We start from the raw sequence: 26184 nt of genomic DNA, 5'->3' as shown, positions 1-26184 counted from the left end.
ATGTGATGTGTAGACTAGACTTTTTACAGCTGAGAAACACGGTGGTGTGACACACAGACACACACTTCTATCTGTGGCACTGCTCTCCTAGCTGTCAATGTCGTGTCTCAGGAAAGGGTTGTGGTTTCTTTGAAACATATTTGGCAGTATGAGAACTTATGTTGCTTTTCTAGATGAGACTGGAGAAACACACACCCCTATTGTTCAAACATATTTTTATTTTCAGCAGTCTGTCTTTGTTGCTCATACCAAAGCCCAGGAGATAAAGCCAGAATGTAAAAAATGCTTGTTCCTTTTTTTTTCCTTCTTGTCTCGCTCTCTGTGTTATGATTGCAGAGCTCTTCACTATGTCTGATCTTATTACAGATAAATGCAGATTTATGCATTACCATTTGCCGTATCGATGGCAAGTATATAATGGGATCACCTGGAATGACCTTTCCATGATGGAGGAAATTGAAAAGGCCTATTGTGACCCAAAAAACAGCAGGTATAATGATGCTGGACTGCTTGCTTAGAGTACTGTGGTTGAGCCCTTGAGGAAAAACTCTTGTTTTCTTCCTAAAGATGTCTGACTTCCATAACTTCTGATTACTGAGCCTCTCAGAATCTGGGAGGATGTACAAATGAGATTTTTTTCTTTTTAAAAAGAAAAGTAAAAGTGATTGCATGGAAATATCACCCCATTTTTGTCTTCTAAAAGTAACACAACGATATCTTGTGTTTAAAACTCTATACAGGATAAAAAGAGGTGGGTGGAATTTAGTGCTTAGAATATTAGTATTTCAGATAATGAGTTACAATTTATTTATAATAATTGGGCCTTTTAAGAACAGTTCAGAGCTGGTCCTTCTCTATGGCTATTCCTTTCCTAATGCAGCTAGTATCTATAATAATAATATACTAATATCTGTAATGTGCCTAGAGGAATTTTATAAAATGCCCTTTGTGTAAGCAGCCCATCTTTCCTTTTTTTTCTTTTTTCTTTTTTTTTTTTTTGAGAGAGAGTGCATTTTCCCTTTAACTCCTTTCTGAAAGCCTCACTGTAAGCCACCTGGATTCATAGGGGACCCCAAGTTTGGCCTCAATGAAGTGGTATAGTCATTTTGGCCCATGCCTCTTGAGACAGCAGGTAATTTTGATTTGTAGCTTGACTAGGCTGCTGGATGGTGCAAATCACAAGGAAGATTCCCAAGAGGAGGCTGCTTTCAAAGTCCTTCTGCCTGAGAGTTAATTTTTCAAGCCTCCTAGGAATAAAAGCCCATGTGGCTCCAGTGATGAATGCTATTTACAGAGCTCACAGCTGTGATTGCATCCTCTGTAACCACAGAAAGACAACAAAGTTGATAAACTGCAGGTGTTTGCTGGCAAACTTAGTCATGTACTTGCCAACTTCCATTTTTGTGCTGAGAAAAACTGTAACCATGCTTATTTATTGCAGAAATACCTTTTGTCACATTGTATGTGTTGCCCCAGACTGTCTGTAAAGCTGGCAGTGCCACATCTGGCTAGCGACTGAGATGGCATTCAGTGTCTCCCAGGCCATAGTTCACTTCTGAAGACTGGAAACAGTTTTCAGAGCTGCCATGCATGCTGTGGGAAATACTCTTATTTCAGGCCTAATTAAGTTCAGGCAGTCACATTATATTAAAGAAAATTGCACCAGCTTAAACTAGGGATTAGAGGATAAAATATATACTGTTAACTATAATAAACCTGAATTTGTCCTTACAGCATAGCAGATAGGAACATTAATTTCCAGACAATGACCTGCTCTTCTTCTTCGCTTCGACGCCTCTCTACACCATCGTCAGTCACAAAACCCACATTTGTACTGACCACGCAGTGGATTTGGTATTGGAAGAATGACCAAGGCCAGTGGATTGAATATGGAGACCAGGTGAGTCCACATCCTGTGCTTTGAATCACTTCTGAAGAAATGTGTGGAGGCTCTTCCCCTTACTCCCCTTTACTCAGCAAGGTTAATTAAGTAAATAGTTGTGCTTGAATTTTACAGTGTCCAGTAAGGCAATGAAGCTACAGATGTTCATAACAGATGTGATAAAATGATGACAGGCTGGAGGGGAGGGAACATGCCTTATCTCCTTGCAGTGAGGTTCAGTACGAACGATTGTCTGTCTTTGTGTCTGGATGATTTGTTATAACTACTTTCCTGACAAAGACCGTGTTGGCAAATGCAGGAAAGCAAAATTCCTTTTTTTCAGCTTGTGTTGATCAGACTGTTTTTGATGATGCATGCTGGCTTCTCTAGTCGGATTCCCTTTTGGAGTTGTCCATGGCTTCTACGCAGATTTAACATGTATACACTGTCCTTGAGATATCTCACCTTTTAAATTATTCAGGAAGTAGTCCTGCCTCTCTTCTAAGCATTGTCCTGCTTCCTTGGACATGCGAGGATTGCTCTGCTCTCTCAGATCAAATGTTACCTTTTTCCTTCGGTGGCCAAATCCTCTTTGATGAGAGAATGATGATCTATCTGAAAAATGCAGGGAAAGAAATAAATAAGGAATCTCTCCTTCCCCCAAGGCAGATGAGTTTTCCCTGTCTGGTTTACAGTATAGCTGTACAAATGGCAGAACACAAAGGTGATCCAGGGATGTGGAAAGGTAGGCAGGGAAAGATGATGGATATAGTGGCTCTGGCAATGGTGGGCCTTGATTTCAGTAGGCAGCTTAAATGGAAAGCATCTCCATCAGTGTACCCTCATATTTTACGTTGTTTTGTACATTAGAGAATTATACTTAATGCAAGTATTACGTTGTTTAACCCAGGTGTCGCAGAGCCGACTACACCAGTTTGTTGTGGGGGAGATTTTTAGACCGTTTAAAGAATGATCACCAAAGGTAGCAGCAAAAGTAGTTTTACTGAAGTAGGATGTCGTAAAAGTGAGACTTAACAAAGTCTGATGGCAAGGTTCACTCCATTACTTACTGCACAAAGGATATAATAATAATTCAAAGTTACCAATACAAAATCTTAGTACACTGTAATACCAGATTATACGCTATATTGGTCACGTACCAAAGATCTGCAGTTGGTAAGGGTCTCTCAGCCTCAAGGAGTAACCTTGAGAGCCGTCCCAGCTCAAGGGCAGATCACCGCTGTGCAGCCTGCTCCTTAGCCGGGAGAGCTCAAAAAAGCCTCGCCCGGGCTCTCATATTTATGGAATAAAGTGGTTGGCTCGTAGTCAAATTACATGCGATGGAAAAGGTAAGCATGAGGCTCCTTGTACCCACAACATTCTTTGTTCCTTGACAAATTAGTCTTGGAAGAACCACTTGCTATTCATGTGTGAATCACATGATCTGTGTTCCAGTTTCCAAGCTCATACGCATCAATGCTCACTGTGTCACCCTGTTCCTGTGTGGATTTTCAGAGAACAGGTTGGTGCTAGAGAAGTTCTTGGCCTGGTCATGGCCTAGCCTTCCTTTGGAGCCTGAACCAAAATAACACTAGTTTGGTCAAGGAGTCGAGTGCATCTGTCACACCTGGCCGGCAACTAAGCCCCACACAGCCACTCGCTCAGTCACCCCCAGTGGGATGGGGGAGAGAATCGGAAGGGTAAAAGTGAGAAAACTCGTGGGTTGAGATAAAGACAGTTTAATAGGGAAAGCAAAAGCCACGTGCGCAAGCACAACAAAACAAGGAATTCATTCACTGCTTCCCATGGGCAGGCAGGTGTTCAGCCATCTCCAGGAAAGCAGGGCTCTATCATGTGTAACAGTTACTTGGGAAGACAAACACCGTAACTCCGAACGTGCCCCCCTTCCTTCTTCTTCCCCCCGCTTTATATGCTGAGCATGACATCATATGGTGTGGAATACCCCTTTGGTCAGTTGGGGTCAGCTGTCCCGGCTGTGTCCCCTCCCAAGTTCTTGTGCACCCCCAGCCTCCTCGCTGGTGGGGTGGCGTGAGAAGCAGAAAAGGCCTTGACTCTGTGTAAGCGCCGGTCAGCAGTAATGCAAACGTCTTTGTGTTGATAACATGTTGTGTTATCAACACAATAACGTTGTGTTATCAACAGTGTTTTCGGGACGAATCCAAAACATAGCCCCGTACTAGCTACTAGGAAGAAAACTAACTCTATCCCAGCCCAAGCCAGTACAACTTGTTACAGAAATTTCAATGGGATACATGTGTGTCCATCATACTAATTACGTATTTGTGTGTGTGTTATGAGTGTTCGGTAATCGTGCTTTAGGCCACGACAGTTCTAGGTAGATTCCTCTTCATCCTACTCTTTGCCTCTTCTTTCCCTCTACCCAAACTAGTTATCCAGGGTTTAGTACTGACTGTGTTTACTCATTACTCTTCTCTCTCTTTCCCCCCCACCCCAAAGGGAGAAGGGGATAGTGGGAACTCGCCATCTTCTGACATTATTGAGAACTTGTATCTAGCAGATCCAGATGCCATCGTGTCTTTCCAGGCTGGCTTGTATGATTACCAGCTCAGTTTTAAAGGTACTCATTTTAAAGGTTCTCATTTACAACTACGCAGTGCTTTACAAAGACTAACTTGCAAGCTATCCCAGCTTTTAGAAGCTATGACTTCTTTCACTGACACTACCGGATTTACTGATTGGAAGGGGAAGTGAGGTAGTGATGGCCCAGAGGAAATTCCTTACAAAAGTAACCTTCCCCCTTATTCTTTGACACTATCCAGATGCACATTGGATCAGAAATTAAAAGATCCGTAGGCTTCACATAAAGTCACAGTAAACCTTAAGTAAAGTGAGATAACCCTGTGGATGGTAAAAATGAAAAATCAAGCATCTTTCTGTGCTGCTGGAGCAACATTTAAAGAGCATGAATGACTTAAGGGAGCAAGCAAGATAGGCACAGGTTAAATAACAATTACAGGAAGGACAAGAAGCTTACATAGGCTTTGTGCAACTATTCTTCCGCAGATAGAATTGACAATGAATATTAATGAATATTTTCATTAATGAATGACTGTCATTAATGACCCCATCTTGTAGACTTATTCGTGACTTTTTTCTTCTCTTTTCTCCTCAAGAAATGACCCAGACAAACGTGGTTTTTAAAACTCGAAGACAGGTCTGCAGGCGACCAAAGTTTTTTTCTTCTGAAGATGTGCAGAAGATAAAGAAAGGGTAAATGATGCTCTTTAAGTTTTGGGTTTGGTTTTTTTTTTTTTAAATCCCGTATTTCAGAAGTAATTGTAAGACAAAATGGCTGCCAGTGTTGGCAGTAATTGTGCAAAGAACGCAGCTGTTGCTAGAAGAAAACACACCCATTTGACTGAACAGAAGCTGTATCACAAACTGTCGGCTTGGTGCATCACCTGGTTTCTGGGGTACATGTTACTCCAGGTACCACATCCACAGGACTGGTGAAGAAACAAGTGGAAGAGGCCTGTGACAATTGAATGGCAGCATGCAAAGCCCAGCTCACAGAATGAGGCCATTTCCCAGTTTCTTGTGGTTTATTTTGTTTATTTTTAAATGTAGGAATTGGCCAAAGGGGATGCTGCCAATTTGAATGTTCAGAGCAGGACTAGAATTACTAACACCTTGCTTTGTCTGTTTGCAAACAGCCAGAGGGATTCTTCTATTCCAGATCAAGCCTGTCCTACCCACTGGGATCAATCTGCACTGCCTGAGTTGGGATACAAGGTATCTTAGCTTTTTTCTTTTTTTTTTTTTCTTTTTTTTCCCTCTTGTAATTCCGATGGAAAGGCACGATTCAAAGAAGAACGCTGCTTAACTGAAGCAATTGTAACTGGGTAGATGCTAAAAAGTGACAGGAGTGACTTCTTGGGTGGGTATGCTAAAGATCTAGGTGATCTCCCAAGAGCTCCTGAAAAAGGTGCCAAATTCCCATGAACTTCATCTGCGTTTTAGGCATCTATTCACATGCAAAAACAAAACTCACCAAATTCAAGACAAAAAGATTCACTGTTAAAAATGAAAAAATGGCTTACCTTGGTGACTTGGTGGACCAGTTAAGCAAGGAGCTTCTATGAAGCTCCTCTTCTTCACCAGAAGCTGGGCTGAGACCAAACCCTTTCTGTGTAGGCCATTAAAAAGCCATCCAATAATAATACCATCATGGCTGTTGGTGGATAAAGTTTGGGTTGGAGACCTAAGAAAGGAAATCTCTATATGTTCTTTCAAGTCACCCAGTACTGTCACATACATCACAGATCTAAGCACAGACCATGGCCCCAAGGAATGGCAGAAATAGAGAGTTACAGCCCAGAATATCAAAAAACATTTGCAGTGATCTCTTCAACAAACCAAACCCCTGCCAGTCCAAAGTCTGTGTTCCTATTTGGTCTACCACAAGCAAAAATGTGCAGGTGTTTTTTAAATTACTAGGTCTAACGGTATTAAGAAGCAGTCCTTCTGGAAGAGCAACACAGGCTCTGAAAGTACTACATTCTGCTAGAAAAAAGGCTTTTCACTGTTACGCTTGCCCGTTTTTGTAGTGGTTTTGATCCTGATTAAGGAACAGCACATAATGAGGAGCATAAGAGGTCTTCCTTGTTGACTGTGTCACAAAATCTTGTATGATGCTGACCAAGTTGTATCGGCACAGATGTCTTGATGGCGAGGGACAGGTCAGAAGTAATATCATATTTCCAGAATTCTTTCCGGCTACTTTTGGTTGACAGGGAGCTCCCTTGCTATTTTCACTCTTCGTATTTTATTTTCCCTAGTGTAGTTACATTGGCAGTGGCATGAGAACCAGAAATGCCATGTCTCTCAGCTTCCGTGGGCTGGTTTCCATTATTCTGCTTTGTGGTGAATGTTTCATTTTTCCCTGACTACCCTCTGGTGTTGGATTATGCCTGGCTCAGTGTAATGGCAGTATCTGGCCACGTGTGTATATAGCAAATTCATCTAAATACAGTTCTGATGAAAAATCGATGGGTAAAATTTAAGTCAACTGCTCTGTACATTAGCTCCCTTCAAAGAGCTGTTTTTTCACAATTAGCAAAAAACCCCTAATTTTTCAAGATTGTGAAAGTGTCAGGTGTCCAGTACCTGCTGAATGAACTAATAATGAGTTTGTGTGGGAATCTGGCAGCCAGACCTTTTGAAGATTTGGGCCTGTGATATTATGAGCTCTGTCAAAATAATAAAGGATATAGCTAATAAGCTCTTCCCTTGGCTTATCAGCAGCCTAACTGATTAACATAAGCTTAAATTTTTCAAAAGAATGCAAGGAAGACAGGTAGCTCAGTTCTTTTTAGGTCTCAGAGTTGCACGTACTTAACTGCTTCCCTTATTTACCCTGAAAACTTCAGTCTGAATTTCAGTTGAGCCCATTTGTTTGGGCGTTTCCAGAGCCACTGAGGTGAGTGTGAGAGGCTTTGGAATGCGATGTGCAGATCCATGGTGTCGCTGGTGGTACTTGTGGGGACGCGTGAAATAGAAGGATCACCTTGTTTCCCAGAGCTCGGTTTGCTTGCTGAGTTGGCACCTAAGAAAACCATTTCTTACCTTTGTAAACTGAATGCCTTTCATAGGAAAGGAAAAGTTAATTCTGTACCTAAAAAGTGGCAAAGCCCACAGTACCTGTTGGCGCGAAAAGTGAAAGTCTGGGCTAGATTAAATATTTCTGTGGGACTCTAAGCTTGTTTTTTTGCAGTAGGTAATATTGGGACTGGCTGGGATTCTGCATGCATGTGGTGACCATCGTAACATCTGACAATTACGACTTGATGAATTCCCTTCTCTTCAGACATTGACAAATAATCCTGGCAAAATTTGCTGCGCTGGAAGTGATCCATTTTAAAAAGGAACACCTATTTGAGATAGGGAGAAAGTCATCTTTGCTTAAAAAGAGCAGCTCTGTTTTGGTAACATTGCTTATTTTTTGAGTGTTGCAGTGTCTTAATCTGTAAACTGTTTAGAATCATAGTTCTATAGAAAGTAGAGTGTATGAAATGCACAAGGGAAATCGGTAACACCAGTTGAAAAGTTGGTGCAGATCTCTTCTGTCTTTTGGTTCACAAAGTGGAATTAGTAGTTGGTAAACCTTTTAGAGGCAAAAAAAAAGGAAATTATATTGTCTTGGAACTTCATGCTGGGTTTTAAATTGTATCTTTGATGTACAACTGAGAAATGTGTGCAATGACTGTGTGTTTTTATGTCCGAGGATGTCTTTGTGTGCCTGCTATGTTGCTGAATCCTGACACGCGTGCCAAAGATTGCTGTGCTGTAACAGAATGGGAGCTGATGCAACGTGAAGAGTCTTATCTGTATACTTCATAGACATTAGTTCTAGTTGGGTCACTGTCACTAGACAAACTATGCTCCTTCCAAAACCTAAGTTAGCCGGAGATTACGGTTTGTTATCGGAGTACTGTTCTTTGTACGATCATATGCTCATAGACATTATTGTCAGGGCAGCGGTTCTTTCTCTGCCTCAGAAACTCCACTCCTTGGTAGTGGGTTAGCAAATGCTTATCCTCTCTAGGACTTTCCTTTTTAGGTCTGAAGATGAAAAGAGCTAAAGAAGTTATGTCGCTGTGAAGTATCAACCTGCAGTAGCAATGTGGTGTTACCCTTTATTAACAGGGGAAGCGTCCTTGGAGAAAGGAGGACAATCCCACAAAGTTTTTATGCCAAAGAGAACTGGCTTTGTTGCTTGGAGGCCATCATATGATGAAATAATTGAAGTACCTTTCTTACAGGATTAGGCCTTGTACCATGTGGCTGACCCTCTGTTTTACCCAGAAAGGTTACAGTTCCTCAGTAAAAGATGCAACACAGCAAAAGCATATTTGTAGTCTAAATAAGAATTGTTTATGTATCGATAAGAGATGTAGTACTGAAATATAGTGACATAATTTCCATCTTGTAGGTGATGTTGAGCAACTTGAGCTGTGGTGTCACAGAGCACACAGATAATAAACACTCGCCCATCCAAATTGTTTTATGTGTTGTGTTGTAAAGAGGCTTTGCAAAATATTCTTGTATTAAGACATGGGAAATTTCATTCAACCTTGTAAAAGCCTTTTAATAAATTCAAAGAAATAATTCTTCCTTGTGCAGCTGACTTTATTCTTAATCCTTAGAAGACTTTCCTATGATAGGCCTCTTCAGTAAGTATTTAATGTACAAGCTGGACATGGTGTCCAGAAAAACAGTGCTTTATTTATATGCAGCTGTGAAATACAAGTCCTATTTTATCTCCTCTCTAAACTCAGCCTTCTAAAACACGGAGCTTTTGCCTGACGAGTTAAGATCTTGATTTCGTATTACCTCCTAGGATGACCGCAGCTTTCCTGCTTACAAAACAACTTTGATACGTGGGATGTTGGGCATTTCACTGTAAGACATCCCGAGTCCCCACTTGACTTAGGCAGCAGTAAAGTAGGAGGTATTGCCAAGTGACATCAGTCTGCCAGCATTATGCATTTTTCAGTCTAGTTTACAGAAGAGAAGTGTTTGTTCTAGAAGATTCAAGACACAGATTACGCTGGAGAAAAAATTGGAAGGTTTATGCATGACATAAGCAAGCAGAAGAGCTCGAATCATCATGTTTTAATTATGTTTTGCCTTAACTTTTCTTTGGGAAAAATGTGCATTTCTTGATGGATTTTTAAACGTGAAAAGTATCAATTTACATATTAAGTGTCTGTCTTAATTATTCACAAAGTCGCAATCTAAAGCATTAAATTAACCTTCGTAAGTATAGTTTGGGGACCCTTCTGAAAGTATATCTGCTGTAATTGGGCTTCTGCGTGTTACGAGCTAACTGAAGCCTCATGTCTTCTTTTGCTTTGGTTTGTATTTTATAGGCAGTAGACATCAGTAATACAACCTCTGAATACAACACAATAAAGCAGCTGTTTCTTCAGACTATGAAAAGCTACAATGTCCTTAAAATACAGAGGATTCAGAATCCATCCCTCTGGAAGGTGTTTCAGTGGTTAGTATTTGTTTCCTCGTCCTTAAGGGGGGGAAGTCTCCAAGAGCTGGTGTGCTGTTTTTTCTGCCTAGGAAAGGAAAGACGTTACCACCTGTCCTTTAATGTGACCGGTATTTCCTTCTTAGGGGCAGTTTCAGGAGTGAAATTGAGTGTCCAGGGCCTTCCAGAGAATGCCATGCTCCTGGGGGGAGGTTCCCTTTGCGTGACTCCTTGGACGATGGGGGGAGGGGTACGGACAGAAAGACACAAGTGACGCAAAATTGGGATGAGGATAGCCACGGTGATGTGGAACAGCATATTGTCTCAGGGGTTGAACAGTGACTGCCTGCTGCACATGCGTTCTGTCTGTTACTCTAACGGATAAATATTTGTGTATGAAATACTTCCTAGAAAAGAAGTGGGCTAGGATAAGGGTGCTTGGGCCTTTTTTCCCTCCCCCCACCTCTGGCAGTCAGATTTATTTAAGGCTTCTTCAAGAGTTTGAGTACCTTTGCTGAATGAAGTCAGTATTCACCGAGAAAGAGATCATCGAGTTAACGCATAAGGATTCCGAGTTCCAGAGCCCCTTCCTGGTCTTCAACACCTGGATCAGTGATATTGAACTCCAGGTACTTATGCCAAGCTAGATACTAACAGATTGGAGCTGGTGCTCGTGACAGTAAATGACCAGGTTCAGGTTAATTTGGTAGCAGATTAAGCTGTTGCATAGAACAGTTGTCTAGTTTAAAACAAAAGCACAGATACTTAATGGAAGTATTCAAGGACTGTATGGAGTAGTAATGGAGAAGAAAAATACTGCTCAGATAAGTATGTTCACCTGCAAAGTGACTGAACCCAGGAAGTTATCAGCTAACAATTTCATAAAACCTTGTCATCCAGCAAAGCTTAAGACGCTTGAAAACATGTCATAGTGCATACTTTTTCTTTTTCTCCTCCTCCAATGAGATAATTGAGCTAACCAGGCAAAGTTTAACATTGCCAAGTTTTCAACAAACAAATTTCAGGCCGCTGCTCTTAACTTTTCATTTACGCAGTTTTACAAGTTGGAAGGATTCTCCCCTCTCCCCGGCTCTGTTTACTTTGTAGCTGATAGCTAGACTTCCTGAAGAGTATTACTGCTTCAACAGCTGCTGAAAACCTGTGGGATGTCTGGATGCTGTGAAATAGTGACAGGAGATACTAGTTGAGCCTTCTGTTGTGATTCGTCTTTTGATACTGGTCATGGCTCAGCCTGACTCTGGCCTAAATCAGTAAGGTCTTCAGTGGTGAAAGAAGGCTGTTTCTCTCCTTCCGGCTCTCTCTCCTCAGCTGCACTGATCTCACCGAGGGGCAGGAGCTCAGGCTGGTGGAGGGTTACAACAGAAGAGGTGAGAGAGGGAGCGTTAGGTGCGTGCAGCCGAGGCAGAAAGCCCATCTCAGCACAGCCCTGTTCTCTTGCAGGATGACTAGCCCCGTGTGTTGTACGGCAGTTTGAGTTCGCTAGGGGAATGAAGAACAAGCTGCCTCTAGCTTTTACCCACTGCTGGAGCATGGAGGCCCTGCGCTTAGTACAGCCTCCGCTCCGCAGAGAGTTTGGGGGTGGGAAGGGGCAAGAGACGTTAAAGCAGAACTAGTAGGGCCCTACAGAGGAGCAAAAGGTTGGTACAGTGGGAACTAGAATAGTGTCAATGCTTACTTAAATTCACTGAAGAAAGCCAGAATTATCTAGAATTGCTGGGCAGTGGTACCAGTATACTGCTCATCTTGTAGTTATTCATCGTACTGCTAGTCTGTCTCATCTTCCAAGCTGAGAGAGGAGAGAGCAGACTGGAAATCTCATCCAGCTGAGATTTACATGTACGTGATATACTTTTTTTTTTTTAATTTTAAACCCCTTTCTCCCTTTTCTTCCATGGCTCACACTCCCCTCCCCTGCATTTTTCTCTTAGGCAAAAGGTGCAGATGAAAAGGGAAAATGGAGGGAAGGAAGTAAATGAAAGGCTCCTGTTCCACGGAACCAAGACCTCCTTTGTGGAAGGCATCTGCACTCACAACTTCGACTGGAGAATTTGTGGAAACAATGGAACTAACTATGGAAATGGTAGGTAGAAGTGACTTTGTGTGTTAGATGTCTACTTAGACTCCCCTGCTACTAGAGCAATCAAAGTTTTGAAGTCTTTATAGAGGGTGAAAAAAAGAGGTAGGAATTGGTATTATGATCTTCCTTCCCTCTGGAGAGGACGAGAATTTGCTTTGTGTGTGGGTAAGTCTTTTCACAAGGTGTTAAGAGAATTAATGTAGGGATTTGAAAAAGCCTCTCTTGCTGCAGGTGGGATCTTCTGAAGGGTCAAGGTCATAATTTGAACTTGCCAGAGACATGGCTGCTACTCTTCATGGCAGGGGCCAAGAAGGGTGTGCATTCCCTCAGCATGATCATGGAAGGTCCTCATGTTTTCTTGTCTATCCCTCTCATCATAGCACACATACCTGTAGTGTTTTCATATGTTTTGGTTTTTTTTAAAATTATTCCTAAAATAGCAAACTCTGAATGGAAATTATGTGGTGAAATCCTTTCTCTTGTAAAAATTTCTATGGTATTATGTAAACTGAGTAAAAGAGGACCTGTTGGTCAAAGTTGGGTCAAATACCTCCTGAAAAACAAGGGGATGCTCAGTTTTCGCTGGCACTTTATACATATTCCTTATAACCATGTTTTCACGTCATTTTCTAGGAAGTTACTTTGCTAGAGATGCTTCCTATTCCCATGCATACTGTCAGCCTACGGTGAAAACAAACATCATGTTCGTGGCTCGTGTATTGGTTGGAGATTATGTTAAAGGCAATGCAGCCTATGTTCGCCCCCCGACAAAGTCTGTTGACGGGCTTCGGTTTTATGACAGCTGTGTGGACGACGAGTTAAATCCCTCCATTTTTGTTGTCTTTGAAAAAAACCAGATTTACCCGGAGTATATAATAGAGTATAAGGAGGAAGAAAAAAAATGTATTGTATCTTAGAGGGATCAGAGCTGTTTGTATCCCTCATCTTATTTTCCATATTGCAGGTGTTCTCACACTCGGTGACTTCTTTCTTTTATAATATTCTTTGGAATGTTAATCCAAAGAATTTCTGTATTGAGGAGGGCTGGCAAAACAGATGTTACATTTGTTGAGACTAATTGCCTTGTCTTCTCCTCTTCCTCTCTTAAATGAAGCATAGACATTTGGATAACCATAGCAGAAAAATCAGAATCGTGGGATGGGAAATCAAATGTTGTGACTTCTGTGGGCAAATAATTGTAAAGGCATTTTCTTAGAAATAGAGTAGAGAGGATTTCTCTTTGTGAACAGTTCAGTTAAGAGAAAAATTAACAGTACGGTAGTTTTTAAGCAAACTCTCAGGTTTTTAGTAGTCAAAGAGTCTTTTCAGTGCAGAATATGGCTGTCGTTGATCCTCTCATCTATCACAATTCTAAAGAAATCAGTGTATGTAAGAATGCTTTGACTTAGTTTTCCAAGTGCTGCTTGTTAGTTTCTGATACTAGTTTCAAGTTTAAAATGGTAAAACAAAAAAATAAAAAGCTTATTTTAAATCCATGTTGTTAAGTTCTCAAGTGGAGAAGTTTCATCTGTACCATGGCAGCTACTGTTTGGATCAGGAAATTGTTGGATCAGGGTTTTTTTGCAGATCTGCAGTAACTTGCTGTGTGACCTAGACAAAAATAGAGCTCAAGTGAAACTGTGAAAGTCACAACCTATGAATAAGCAGAGGCTAAAATTTGGTGTTGGCTGCAACTAATGGCTGTAAGTATATAAAGGCTGTGTCACAACGAGCCAGGCTTTCAAGTGAATGTGGCCACATATTTTCTCAATGTGAACATTTGCTTAGCAAATGCTATAGGACAGGAGAAGCATCTTAAGGAGCATTGGTATTTTCTGTCCTATTTGTATACGTTAATTTTCGTTTTTCCAGAAATAGGACATGACTGGAAGAGACCGGTTATGTTCTCTCGAGGCCAGTGGTAGAACTGCTGTCCTAAGACACTTTGTATACGTGTTTTGTTGCCCACATTGCGTTGGGCAACTCACTGACAAGTGTAGTTCCTCGTTGTGTCTTGAGGTAGCTGTGGGTGACCCAGGATACTGCTTCCCCGGGACTGCTTTTGATAAACTTGCTTTGTCTCCATCAGTGACGTACAACCCTACTAACGGTGGTTAAGCCCTCTTTTATTAAGTTACATGCTTTTTATTGTCCCAAAAAGGAAATACAGAAACTCATATAGAGTTTCTACTGAATTTTAATAAGGAGTTTGTAAGTTAATTGAACTGAATACCCTCTGTACAAAGATGTCTTATTCAGGCAGTCTAGCTGTTAAGAGGGAAACCCTTGCCGAGGACAGAGGAGCAGTAAGTTTTGCTTTCAGATAAGGTGTACGGTAACATGAATAACCTCCCAGTTATTTGCATCTTCAGTACAGATCCGTCAACCACACGTACTACTCAAAGTTTGCAAGTTACCAGGAGGATGGGGAAATATATAAAACTAGGAAATCTTATTAAAATTACTGTCTTAGAACTAAATGAAAACATGCGTCAGTAATGCATTAAAAGGGGAAGATTTTACCACTTTTTAAGATCTCTCTCACTTTTGTTTGCCTGTAGTTCCTGAATCGTTGAGTTTTGCCATATTTGCAAATAAAATGTGTTTTCGCTCACTTTTTGCTCATTAGTGTGCAGTTTGTCTCCGTACATAAACTTAACAGCACAACTAAACAGACCTAGTGAACTAGCCACTTACTTAATACATGTCCTCACTGTCTTCCTTTCATCTGTGTTTCTGAACCGGGGAACTGCATGGATGTAGTTTTACATTTTAGTGTAGACGCTTAGCTAAGTATGAAGGATACAATACAGTCTGATTCACGGAGAATATTTCTGTACATGAACTTCCTAACTAAGATACCCTTAAGTGCTGTAGCAGTTTGGTTGGACTCCATGTAATTAAACAGCTGCTCTGAGCCATTGTTGAAGTCCTAAAAAAAGGGGAGAGAGTAAGGTGAAGTAGTAGCAGAACTACTGGTTTTAATATGTAGAAGTAGTCAGGTATTGACTTATTCTAAGGATGCACTTTTTTTAACATCTCGATGAGTTACTTCTAAAGAATCTGAACTAAGCACCTGTAAGACACAGTGCTGCACTTCCCCCCACCCCTGTAAGCTACGAGACAGGCAAGCGTATGGGGAATGCCAGTCAGATGCTGACATCTTAAAATCAATCCAAATCACAAAATCTAGAGGAAGGACAAGGGAAGAAACGGGAACTCCGGTGCTGTGCTTCACATTGTCAAAACTGCACTTCCGTAAGTCTGGCAAGAAATGCTGCTGGGTAGGGGCACAACTCCCGTGCGCAGGATATTGGCTATTTAATCAGTGCGGGGTTGGACTGTAAATGAGAGCTGCTCTGGGGAAGGAAGGAAAGAAGACAAGAACTTCAGTCTGGGTAACTGAGCTGAAGAGGGAAGAAAGCTAGAAAAAACATACTCTGAATGCAGGAGGATGGGGCATAAAGAAAAAAAGGTTCTCCCACCTACTGGCACCCCAGCCTCTTCCTAACTGGTGCCGAGAAAAACAGCTTGCAAGAGAAATGCCGTGCTTGCCACAGGCCGGCAGTAATCCTTGCCCTTTGAGCTCGGTAGAAGGCATAGTGTGTGAGAGGAAAGGAATAATGCCTTGTCTGGCAGCTTATGTAGCCACTGGGCTGAATTATGGTTCCAGTTGTTGCTGCAACAAGCCAGCTTCAAGGTAAGACCAAATCAAAGTGTGTTTTCATGATAACCAACAGAATTTTGGAATTCTTTTTTTTTCATCCTAGTGACTCCGAGCAGAAACCACATTTGCTTTTTTCTGGCAATCCTAGCTCTGTCTACTGAGACTGCCGCTTGCGGGCCCTGTTTTTGTCTGAAATAGCCTACGCATGATAATAGCACTTCGATTTGTCACTGCTGATGCTTTTCTTGGATTTCTGGATTGGCTAAAAGCAGGTTATTGACTGCCCTGCTGCATCTGCCTCATTCACTAGCCTTATGTTATCATCTGATTAATGGCTTTCAGGGAATTCAACAGGTGCAGAACAAGCTGGTTCAGAAAAGGCTAAAAATGCATTTGCTAAAGGCACATTCTGTGTTTAATCCAGTAACCTCACCTTCTTTTAGGCACGGCATTATAGGGGCTCTTCATGAGCACAGATACTGCTGCTCTTGAGTTCTGGATGCCTTCTTTTTGTTCCTGTTTTTAGACCGAAGGAATAACTACTTCTCATGTCCCAAGACACAGGAAGAGTTTAGAGAATAGCACCACAGAATGTGTTATGAGCAGTACCACCGTACATTTTTTATTTAAAAAAAAAAAAACAAGTTTGTTGCATTTTACCTCTCTCTATATATAATTTTTTCCAGTTTACCCCTGTGAGCTGGGGTGCCAACCAGCTAGTTTGCTTACAATGAAGCGTGGGCCAGATGCAATCCTAGCAGTCAGCTGGCAGCAGCTCTGTTAGTCATGTCTCCTCCCTCCACCCCGCCCAAAACCCTTCAAGTATTAAGATGGGGAGTGTTTTGAGGTATCTGTGAACTGGAATGGTGTGAGCACAGTTTCCTAGCAAGGCTCTGGGGCTTTGTTTCACTTCCTGGCACATTCAAGCCCCTGCAAAAAAAGATGCTACGTTGGTGACATCTCTGAAGAAGTGAAAGCTGTGAATGTGCAGCCCTCTGGCACAGCTGCTCTTTGGGTTCTTACATCTCAAAGACAAGGCAGCTCCGAGTGGCAGTCTGCAGGACAAATGCAATGCCATTTTTCAGGAAAAAAGACTCGAGGCCTCAGAACAAGCCCATTCACCAATGCCAAGTGTTGTCGTGGCCGGCGAGACTGCATGGTGGCTGTACACAGGTAGGTACAATATCCTCTCGAAAGGTCTTGGTCAGTAGCTATGCATGCTTTAAAGAAGTTAGTTAAAGAAGCTATCAGCTGCAGAGGTTCCTGCAGCTGACTGAGGCCTTTATTTTGTATTTGAAAAGGTCTATATGTATGCCTTTATCAGGAAAATGTGGGTTGAAAACTTGTTTAAAAACACATGCTTCACCCTGCATTAATAAATCTGGTCTTGATTTGCAAACAACAACAACAAAAAGACTCAAAACCAAGGTACCTGCTATGATAGTTGGTCATGATACCACTGAACCTGTGACAGGCTTTCTTCACCAACAAAACCAAGAAGCTGTAGTACTGGAGGGCTTTGGGGTTGAGTGGCAGGAGCCTAGGCAAGGCCTTGGATGATGGGCGACAGCTGTGCTTTCACAGCAGTCTCCTATACCTACCACAAATCATCACGGTAGGTTTTAGTACAGCTTAACAGCACTAACAGTCTAAACCAAGTCTTTAACAACTCTTTTAATGGGTCCTAAAAGCTGGACCCTCTGCAGCAATGATTTTCTAAAGAACCTTTTGGTTCAGCTTGCTTGATGTTAACGGAATTGTTATAAATACGGCAGTACCAGGTCTGACAGTAGTGAAGTCCAATAGAGCATCACCAGCTCCCTGTTTATTGCACTGAGCTACAAGAAACAGCCAATACTGAAGAACCCGTAGAGGTAGCTGAGCTGATGGTGTACGTGGTCTCAGCACAGATGACTAAGTAAGCAGTTCAGAAAAGGCTTGTAAAGTGGGGGTATTGCCCTTGCAGCCACTCTGGGGATCATGAAAAAATACCGTCAAAGTTAAAAGTAGACATTTCCTGATGTAATGCTGGGGGGGAGAGTTACTGCCTGGGCTCAAATTCTGACGTACAGCACAGAGGACAATTATCTCTGCCCCTCTTAATCCAGAAAAAAAGTGCCACGGAGGCGGGGAGGGATGGCCTGCTAACTTTAACAGGTGTGGCAAAGACAGAACAAAAGCAAGGATGGGGATGTGTTTGTATTTGCATAACCTGTGCAAAAACTGTGTCTTTTTTGTAAGCAGCAGATGTTTATATAAAGTTTGTATCAACTGCTTTTCAACTGCTCTGCTTAGATATAAAAAGGTGAGCTTTTAGGAGTCAGCATGGTCCTTGGTCAAGTTCTTCCTCTCCTATTGTTCTTCCTACTGAGCTACCTGCTTGTTAATTATTTTCCATAATGGTAACTGAAAACGATTCAGCATAGCATGGTGAAGCAAGAGAGAATGGTTCGAGTATTTTAGATAAAAATAAGGGGAAGATAAGGCAGAAAACCAGTTCTCATTTGTGGGCAAAATGTGTAGTACTAGTTGAATGAAAAAGCTTCCAGTCACTTTCATGGAAGCAAAGAGGATGCATACTGTTACAGGTTTATGAAATTAAGCTGAATAGCCCATTTAAAAGCTTCATCCATACATGCGAAGAAGTCATATACTTGTCGCTCAACTGAGCACATCTTTGAATTTATTGATGTAAAGCAGACAAAATTCTCAATCACATGTCAAAAGTACTACAAAACATCATTCTTAAATTTGTGTAGCAATGGGTCACATAAACTACGCACTTCAGAGCCAGCCACCAGATTTCTCAGGCTTTTGTTCCCTAATAAGATTTGTTATATTCCTTGAGTAAAAAGTTACCTGTCTAAAGTCATTGCTTGAAATGCACTGATTAAAAATAATAGTAAAAATCTAGCGTGACAGAGTGAGCCAGTCAGTCATGGCTGGACAGATAAAGCAGTGATGAAGCTGAAGAACAGGGAACTATGACTGTCTGCAGAATTCAAAAGGCTGCAGGCAAGGATGCAATTTGTGAAACCATATTATCATTGACTTAAAAACAAACTATTTTTTCCTCAAGTGAGGGCTGGGGGAAGAAGGGTGGCACCAAGGCACATCCACATCTTACTCCTCTATGCAGGAACTCCAGGGGAAGTGCAGGGCCAGCTGTGAAAGTGCTTTTTTAGGTCAAAAGGAAACGGGATGTGGGATGGGGCTGCTGTGGGACATGGGGAAGAGTGAGCTAGACAGGAAGGAGGGGCAGGCGTGTGTGTCCAGGAGAGCTTGCAGATGTGATACCAAAGCCAGAGCTTGGGCAGTGGAAGAGCGTGGCATTTCTATTCAGGAAGAAGAAGAGGAGGCATTAGTTCAGCTTCAGTTTGAAATATCATCTTTCCCTTCATTAGGGATTTCTGGATTACTGTTGCAAGACAATCTGTTAGCTCTGCTACGCTGCAGGAATCCAGAGGCACCAGAACTTCACAGAGGCACATGGCTCATATCATGCCTCATTTGCAGCACCAAAGCTTGTCACATCACTTGTGCCGGGACAAAGCTTTGTGTCTTCCCTCTCTTTCCATGGCAGAAGCTCCCTTCCAGTCTTCACCTGCTCTGAGATACCTCTATAAACACTGGTTTTAAACTCTACTTTGCTAACATGTAGGGATTCGTGCTATTGAGATGATAGTAAAGCCTGACTTTCCAAAAGCTCAGGTAAGCACAAAGACACCAGTCCAAACTACCATGTTTTAGCTGAAATCCAGGCTTTTTCTGAAAGATTTAAAAGGGCCAAGGGAGTATGTGTTAGAATAGTCGCAGTCAGCTATTATCCCTCTTGTCTGCTTTCATTCACATAGTAATTTCAGAAAGCTCTGAGGCGCTATATTGAAAGGAAAAAGTTTAACATTTTATGAGAGGGAGTTTAAAAATATGCACCTGGAAAAAAATCCTGAATGAAGACAGATCTGTAACGCCAGAGTCTATGACTCATGCCTGAATGGACTGGAAGCTTGATATGGAATTCGGTTTATGCCTGTATTGGCTCTGGCCCCATACTTTCCTATTAGCTATGTTTAAAAGGTCCATTTGAATTCCCTGAGCAGTTTACTAATTATTTAGCATATTAATGAAGTAACAAATTGGGCCAATGAATGACTGAAATCCAGGCACTGTTACTGTACTCTACATGATCAGGGCCCAGAGGGAACTTTCAGGAAAATATACCAGAAAAGCAGTGTCCCGGGATGCTTCAGAAAGCTGTGCATTATCATCAGCTTTTCTTCTTTCCTTGTGGAATCATTTAAGATACAACCTCCTGAAACACAACAGCTGTATATATATTTTTTTTTTTAAGGACATCATCATCAGGTCTCTGACTTACAGGGTACTCTTACCTACCGTGAATCCTAGCATGGTTTACAGCATAGCACCCCTCCACTCCCTGCACCCAAACTTTGATTGGTAAGCTTATTGCTATTTCAGCCAAAGCACAGAGGAAAGACTTATGCCATTGAATGAACAGCTGCTGCCCTCCTAATAAGTCGCTCCGTCATTGGTGAATTTGGTCTCATCACGTCACGTTCTCTCAGGAGGCACCTGAGAAAGGAGAAGAGGTAGGAGAGAAATGGGAAGGTCGTGAGTACAACATCAGCTTTCCTGCAAGATCACTAGCAGCATCCTTGTGAGAGGAGGAAAACAGTACGTAAAGACCTGCTTTTGAGGTGCAGATTTCCCTTATTGGAAACATTTGGCCTTGGCAGTAAGTTTAGGCGGAACAGCGTTGTTTTCAGCACTGATGGAGACTGAAAATGAGCACCCAGAGATCAGAGTGCACAGAAGAATCATTTTGATATTGTACTTAATTTTTATGTTTCAAAGAGACCTCAGGACAGGCAGGGCTTCATATTGTCCCGAGGATCATTCTTGTAAGTGCACAGGCAGACCCAGTCAATACATTTCAACAGAACTCAATATGGGTGAATAAGCAACATCTACGATTCTACCACAGAAGGCTCTTGTGATTTGTACTAAGGCAAGCTCACACATCGGACTCTGCAAATCTTATTTCCCAATAAAGCAGATGTCATCATTAGGACAGATTTGATTTTCAGCAGTTCACAGAAGTTTAACAGTCTGTTAAGTACACTGATCAACAGGCAGGAGGCCACATTTTAAGACAGAACCATTTGAAAATCAGCTGCCCCTGAACAAATACAGATCATCCAGACCGCAAGAGTGTACTTTTGGAATTGGAAGCTATTGTACTTTTCATCCTAGTTAAAGGTTGCTACATTTAAGACCAATGCTTGCATATAATTTTAGCCTTAATTTATTGGTTTGAGTATACTCGCTACTTCTTACTTTTAGTAACAGTACTACTTCCACAAATATTTATCAGGAAAAATACTCACCTTGCAAGGTTTCGTTTGGCTTGGGATTTAGAATTTAAAGCAGCATGAATCAATAACTGGCTGAAAACATCTCTCTGAAAAAAGAAGTCAGCAAAAATACAAAGTAATAAGTAACTTATAAAGTATTGCCGGTTACAATGTCATTTACCAAATTATAAAAACCACTGAGGAAGGAAGCATATCAACAAGAAAAATTAAACATCTAACACTGCTAATAAGTGTTTGCAAACAGGATTCAGTCACAAGCACAGTTTAGCTTTTCACTTTCTAAGAATGAAGTAGTGTTAATAATCTAAGTGCCTAATGGAAGCTACTGAAAGAGGATTAAGGCGCATCAAAAAGTCTTTTATTGATCTCCTTTACCTGAGCATTACTGCCTCCTAGTTGGATCAGTTGATAACGGATTGGGTACAGCAGGTCTACAGCTTTGTCACAATTTCCATTTTCAAACTCTACAAAAGCCTGGCACAGTGGCAACCCCAGACTAGAAGCCAGGGAAAGCTCATGGTCTTCACAAGGTGCTCTGTAGAATGAGAAAGTGGTTAACTCCCGTAAGTCAAATTATAAATATGCATATTTCAGTGCCAGTCTGTCACTGCCTGCAGACAGAATTTTTTTTACTGTACAAAGCCTGATGTTTCAGGTACTTTATTTAGATAATATCTTTTGGTGTGGTTATGTTACTTTCACCTTTTTGTTACTCATCAACCAACCAGTTTTCATTCTTCTGAATGAAGAATGTATCCAACAAAAGGCACAAGCCCAACCCCTCCTGCCTTTGCAATAAACAGTTTTGGCTAGAAAAGTGAGAAAACTGCATCTCTTCTGATGATCTCGCCAGAACATCCTACTGCTAGTTCTTTGACTGTCCTCATCTCTGCCAAAAGTGGCAATTAGTCCCTTGCAAACAGTTCCAAATAATCTTGTAAAACAGCTCGCCACACAGCACAGTGCCTCGCTGTCTTCGTAATGTAAACTGTATTCCCAGTGACAGCTCTCAGATCTGCTCTTTTCTTCTAACCATGACAGACTGCTTTTAGGCCCACAAACAGCAATGGGTTTTACCTAGCTCTTCAGTTATTTTTTTTCTTTTCTTTTTTAGTGCTTGTATCCTAACCCATCTAAGAGTGGAAGAGGCATATAGTGTGACAATATGCCTGCAGAAGAACATATACATTCTAGCAGGCATCCTTGCCAATATTAAATAAATAAATAAATAAATACGAGTAACCAAACTGTAGCTCTTTGGTCTATAGGCAATACCTGCACAGGACAATGTGGAATTGTATTCTTCCACAGCTACAGAAGAAGCTGACGGTGATCAGGCCTCGGAGGTAGTGCCGTTTCAGTGCCAAAAGGTTGGCTGGCAATACGAGGAGAGGAGGGCTTTCTATCCCAGGCAATATAAATTATTCCTGAGAATACAGCGCACAGTTCAATGCTATAAATTCCATCCTTTCTTTAGAACAGATTTTTCTGTAAATTTTCCAATTAAATCTTAAACATTGAGGAACCTTAGTCACTGGCTTCTGTTCTGAGTGCTTGCAACGACAGCTGAGAGTCACACTGCCACACTAGTACCTTACATTTACCAAACACAGCGCATACTCTGTGCTCTCCTTCTTGAGTCAGTATCACAAAATTTCCCATTTCTTCCACCAGGTCAGTGTTGATTTTTCAGTATGCAGTGTTGCCCTATGCGTTTATCATTCCTTAAACAAAATATGGCATCCTGTAAAGTTAGAAGTGCACAACAGATGTGCATTTTAAGTAAGCAGTCTGAGATAGTTAATGATGAAAACGATGAAACGATTCTTCATTTAAACATTTGTTCCAGCTCTCTGAGAAAATGCACAGAGATGGAAGACTGATTATTTTTTTTTTTCCTTTCTCTTGCAACCGATCGGAAGTATTGACTCACGAAGAACAGCATACCCCCTGCATTGACTAACACTTCCATCCATGAAAATAAGCATGTGATACCAACCACCAGAGGGCGCCAAGGAACACGTCACAAAAAAAATTTCTTGCCAACTTTAAATTGCAAAGGCTAGGGAAAAATATTAATGAAAAGCCAAGAATGACTGGTGTTTGCGCCCAAGTTTTAGGCCTGTTTTTTTAAACACACACAAAGCGCGTCTTAGGTATCATTTAGCTATTACATATTTGTGATACACATAAATTAATCCATTAATCCAATCATTAATATAATCCCTTCATCTCACAGTCTGTTCTCTCAAATAATAAAATTAAGCTTTATAATACTTCGAACTACAGCTGAAGTGTACAGCTGTATTACTACAAAAGGCTGAACACACAGGCAAAAGGAAGCACTGGTTGAAAGGATAAGTAGCGTATGTTCATTAAAGCTTCCCTGAAGTGGTGTGCATGTGCAGTTTTACATACTTTATATATACTTACATATATTTATATACTTATATAAAAGATAGTCACCATTTCCTACTTTAGTCAAATCAGACATGCTTAGGCTTGATTTGACAGTTATTTGTTTTCGTAAGTATTCTTAAAAATGACATTTATTTTTTATTATTTTTGATTGATGGGTATTATAGTCAGGAACAAATAGTGACAATTTCAGGTTCTCCTTCCTTCTTTTTTAAGGCAAGGGAAGCAATAGATGCTGAAACAGAGGAAAAACCGTGTGTGTGGCAGGGGGAAGAAATTGCGTTAAAGCATCTATGTATCAACCCCTTCAAAAAATCAAGGCAATTTACAGTTATTTATTACATAAGGGAACACGAAAAAACCATTGTTTAGATGAAATACTTAAATATTTAAATTTTTCAAATAATTTAATTTGAAAGCAAAATATTCTCTATTATTACTTTAGCAGTACTTGAAATTCAATTTCCTGCACAGGTACTTCACGACGCATCAAACAGTAGCTACTAGAATATCACTTCCAACTAATGCTCTATTATTAAAAAGCCTTTTAAACCAGAGAAAAAAGAACCACCATAGATAGCTGACATATATTGTAGAATGCCCTTACTAATATACAGGTGAAATACTTTATTCATTGTACGTAACATAGCTTAGTGTGAACCCATTGAAAAGAAAAATATGCTATACTGTTCAGTTAGCGTCCATGACCTCAAACATAAGAGATTTCTGCTTAACAAGATTAGAAACCCCTCTAGATATTAACTCAATAAATAAATAATCATAGGGATCTCCTAACTGGAGATTGGCCTACTTAAACCAGACATGTCCCAGTGACATGCTAAAGCAGAGAAGAGCGTGTTGTAGTGCTTCGGCAGGCCAGAGACATTATCACCCTGAAGTTCAGAGGACAAAATATTTATTGAATACAATGCTTTAATTCACTTGCTTACTTGGCAAGTTCCTGAAGAGTTGTTAAAAGCTCATCAGTAGTTTTGTGGTCTTTGGCTCCAAGTGAGGACATCAAGATGTGTACATCATTGAACAGAAGAATGTGATCTTTGGTGTGCTCCTTCGTAAGCTTGAGAACATTGTTCCACCTGTCTCCAAGCTTTACACCTAAGAGTAAAAAATATTTTTCTCAATAAAAATACCACACGCAAAAGCATGACTTTGCAATATACCTTCAGTCACCCAGCATAAACAACATTCCTACTAAACTCAAGAAAACATTCCCTGATGTGGCAAAATTTATACAGTAATGCTCAGCTACAGCCTGCCGTATTTGGGCAAAGAGTTTATTGACTGTCAGTAATTTACCACCAATATTCTAGATTGCATGATGTGAGGTTCTGGCTTTATTATGAGATTGCTCATGTCTTCTTGGAGATGATGTTCATAATGAACCGTCTGCAGCAATCAAATTATACAAAGTGTTAACATGGATTTCATAAACAAACCTAATGCATCATTGGTGTTTTAGCAGAATACTGTGAAAATAACACCAGTACGTCTGTCTGTCCCCCACTTCGTGAACTCTAGTGTATAAATACTAGCTTAAAAAAGTTAAGGAGAAATGTCACTGAGTTAGGAGAGTACACAAAAGCCAGAGGCTAATATACATGTACTAGTTATTTCAATCACTATCAAAATAGAAAGTTAAGTATCTAACTTGAAATTTACTTCAAGGAAGCTCTACAGCTTTTTAGAGGCTTATGTGCTTGATTGTTCAGCCTCAAATTTCCAGGGACAATAGAAGTGAATTTGTCAAAAAAGAAATATGTGACCTATGCTTGAGCTGAATGAAATACCATACTGGCATGGGAAAAAAAGAAAAACCAAACTTGGGAAGAATAAAGGTTATGGACACTATTACGAATTTCACATTGAGGCTTTTCTCAAGAGCAGATTTTTTGTCTGTAACAGATTTCTTCTGTAACACTGACCAAGCTTGCTGTGTAAGTATCTTTAAATACTTCTCCAACATGCAAGGCAGGGGAAGGGGGGAGGCAAAAAGAAAACTGTTCCCCTTACAGTTTTAAAAAAGAATGGCAGGTGGATATCCTACCTTCCAGATGAAGCCTGTACAGCATCGAACAGTTATCTACTACATCCAGCATGCTTCCACTTGACAGACACTGGGGAGCAATCTGTAATCACAGGTATCCATTAACTGCCCAACTGATGTGCTAGTGGGAACTTATTCAGATAATCAAACTTATTTTCACAGTACAGAATTAATTTTATCTTTTTATTCATTCAAAAATACCTGTTTTGCAATAGCCCTAATTGCATCTTTCCTGAACACAGCAATTTGCAATGACAAACACTTATATTGCTTTACTTGTGGTGTTTTTTCCTGTTATGACGTTAAACTCAGTAAGTATGGAGAGTCACCAAGGTATTTTATTTTTTCCAAAATAGTGCCATAAATATTACTTCACTTTGCCAAGGTTAGTAGGTAGGAGTCTGCCCAGCAGCTTTCTTAATGCTTGCATTATTTTTATAATCCTTACAAAGTTATCTTATCCTATCTGATTTGAGATTGCTAATTTACAACTATTGTTTTGAAATCCAGACAGTAAAGAACTATAATAAATTAACTAGGAATGAAAAGACATGCTTCTGTTGACTTAGTAGCTAACATGCAAAATCAGTTCTTTGTAAAGGTAACTTGACTTCATAGGAAAATTATTTTACATC

General features: G+C 40.7%; 2 protein-coding genes across 2 annotated transcripts in view; one reads left to right on the top strand and one right to left on the bottom strand.

The window, feature by feature from the left end:
* Nucleotides 1–14567, top strand: part of LOC103916637 (poly [ADP-ribose] polymerase 12-like) — a 25258-nt gene extending 10691 nt beyond the window's left edge. The window contains exons 6-13 of the mRNA XM_009323659.1: nt 367–490; nt 1735–1900; nt 4361–4481; nt 5038–5134; nt 5578–5656; nt 9796–9926; nt 11855–12006; nt 12637–14567. Coding sequence (XP_009321934.1) covers nt 367–490; nt 1735–1900; nt 4361–4481; nt 5038–5134; nt 5578–5656; nt 9796–9926; nt 11855–12006; nt 12637–12920 — 1154 coding nt within the window. The 3' untranslated portion in view covers nt 12921–14567. The remainder of the gene's footprint in view (nt 1–366; nt 491–1734; nt 1901–4360; nt 4482–5037; nt 5135–5577; nt 5657–9795; nt 9927–11854; nt 12007–12636) is intronic.
* A 4871-nt stretch (nt 14568–19438) lies between these two features.
* Nucleotides 19439–26184, bottom strand: part of TTC38 (tetratricopeptide repeat domain 38) — a 19627-nt gene continuing 12881 nt past the window's right edge. The window contains exons 10-14 of the mRNA XM_009323658.1: nt 25550–25631; nt 24435–24600; nt 21442–21601; nt 21079–21152; nt 19439–20263 (exon numbers count right to left, since the gene is read on the bottom strand). Coding sequence (XP_009321933.1) covers nt 20170–20263; nt 21079–21152; nt 21442–21601; nt 24435–24600; nt 25550–25631 — 576 coding nt within the window. The 3' untranslated portion in view covers nt 19439–20169. The remainder of the gene's footprint in view (nt 20264–21078; nt 21153–21441; nt 21602–24434; nt 24601–25549; nt 25632–26184) is intronic.

The sequence above is a fragment of the Pygoscelis adeliae genome, unplaced genomic scaffold (assembly GCF_000699105.1).
Source record: "Pygoscelis adeliae isolate BGI_AS28 unplaced genomic scaffold, ASM69910v1 Scaffold215, whole genome shotgun sequence".
In the NCBI taxonomy this organism is placed as follows: domain Eukaryota; kingdom Metazoa; phylum Chordata; class Aves; order Sphenisciformes; family Spheniscidae; genus Pygoscelis; species Pygoscelis adeliae.
The sequence above is the reverse complement of the archived record's forward strand: the minus strand, read 5'-3'. Positions and strand labels throughout refer to the sequence as shown.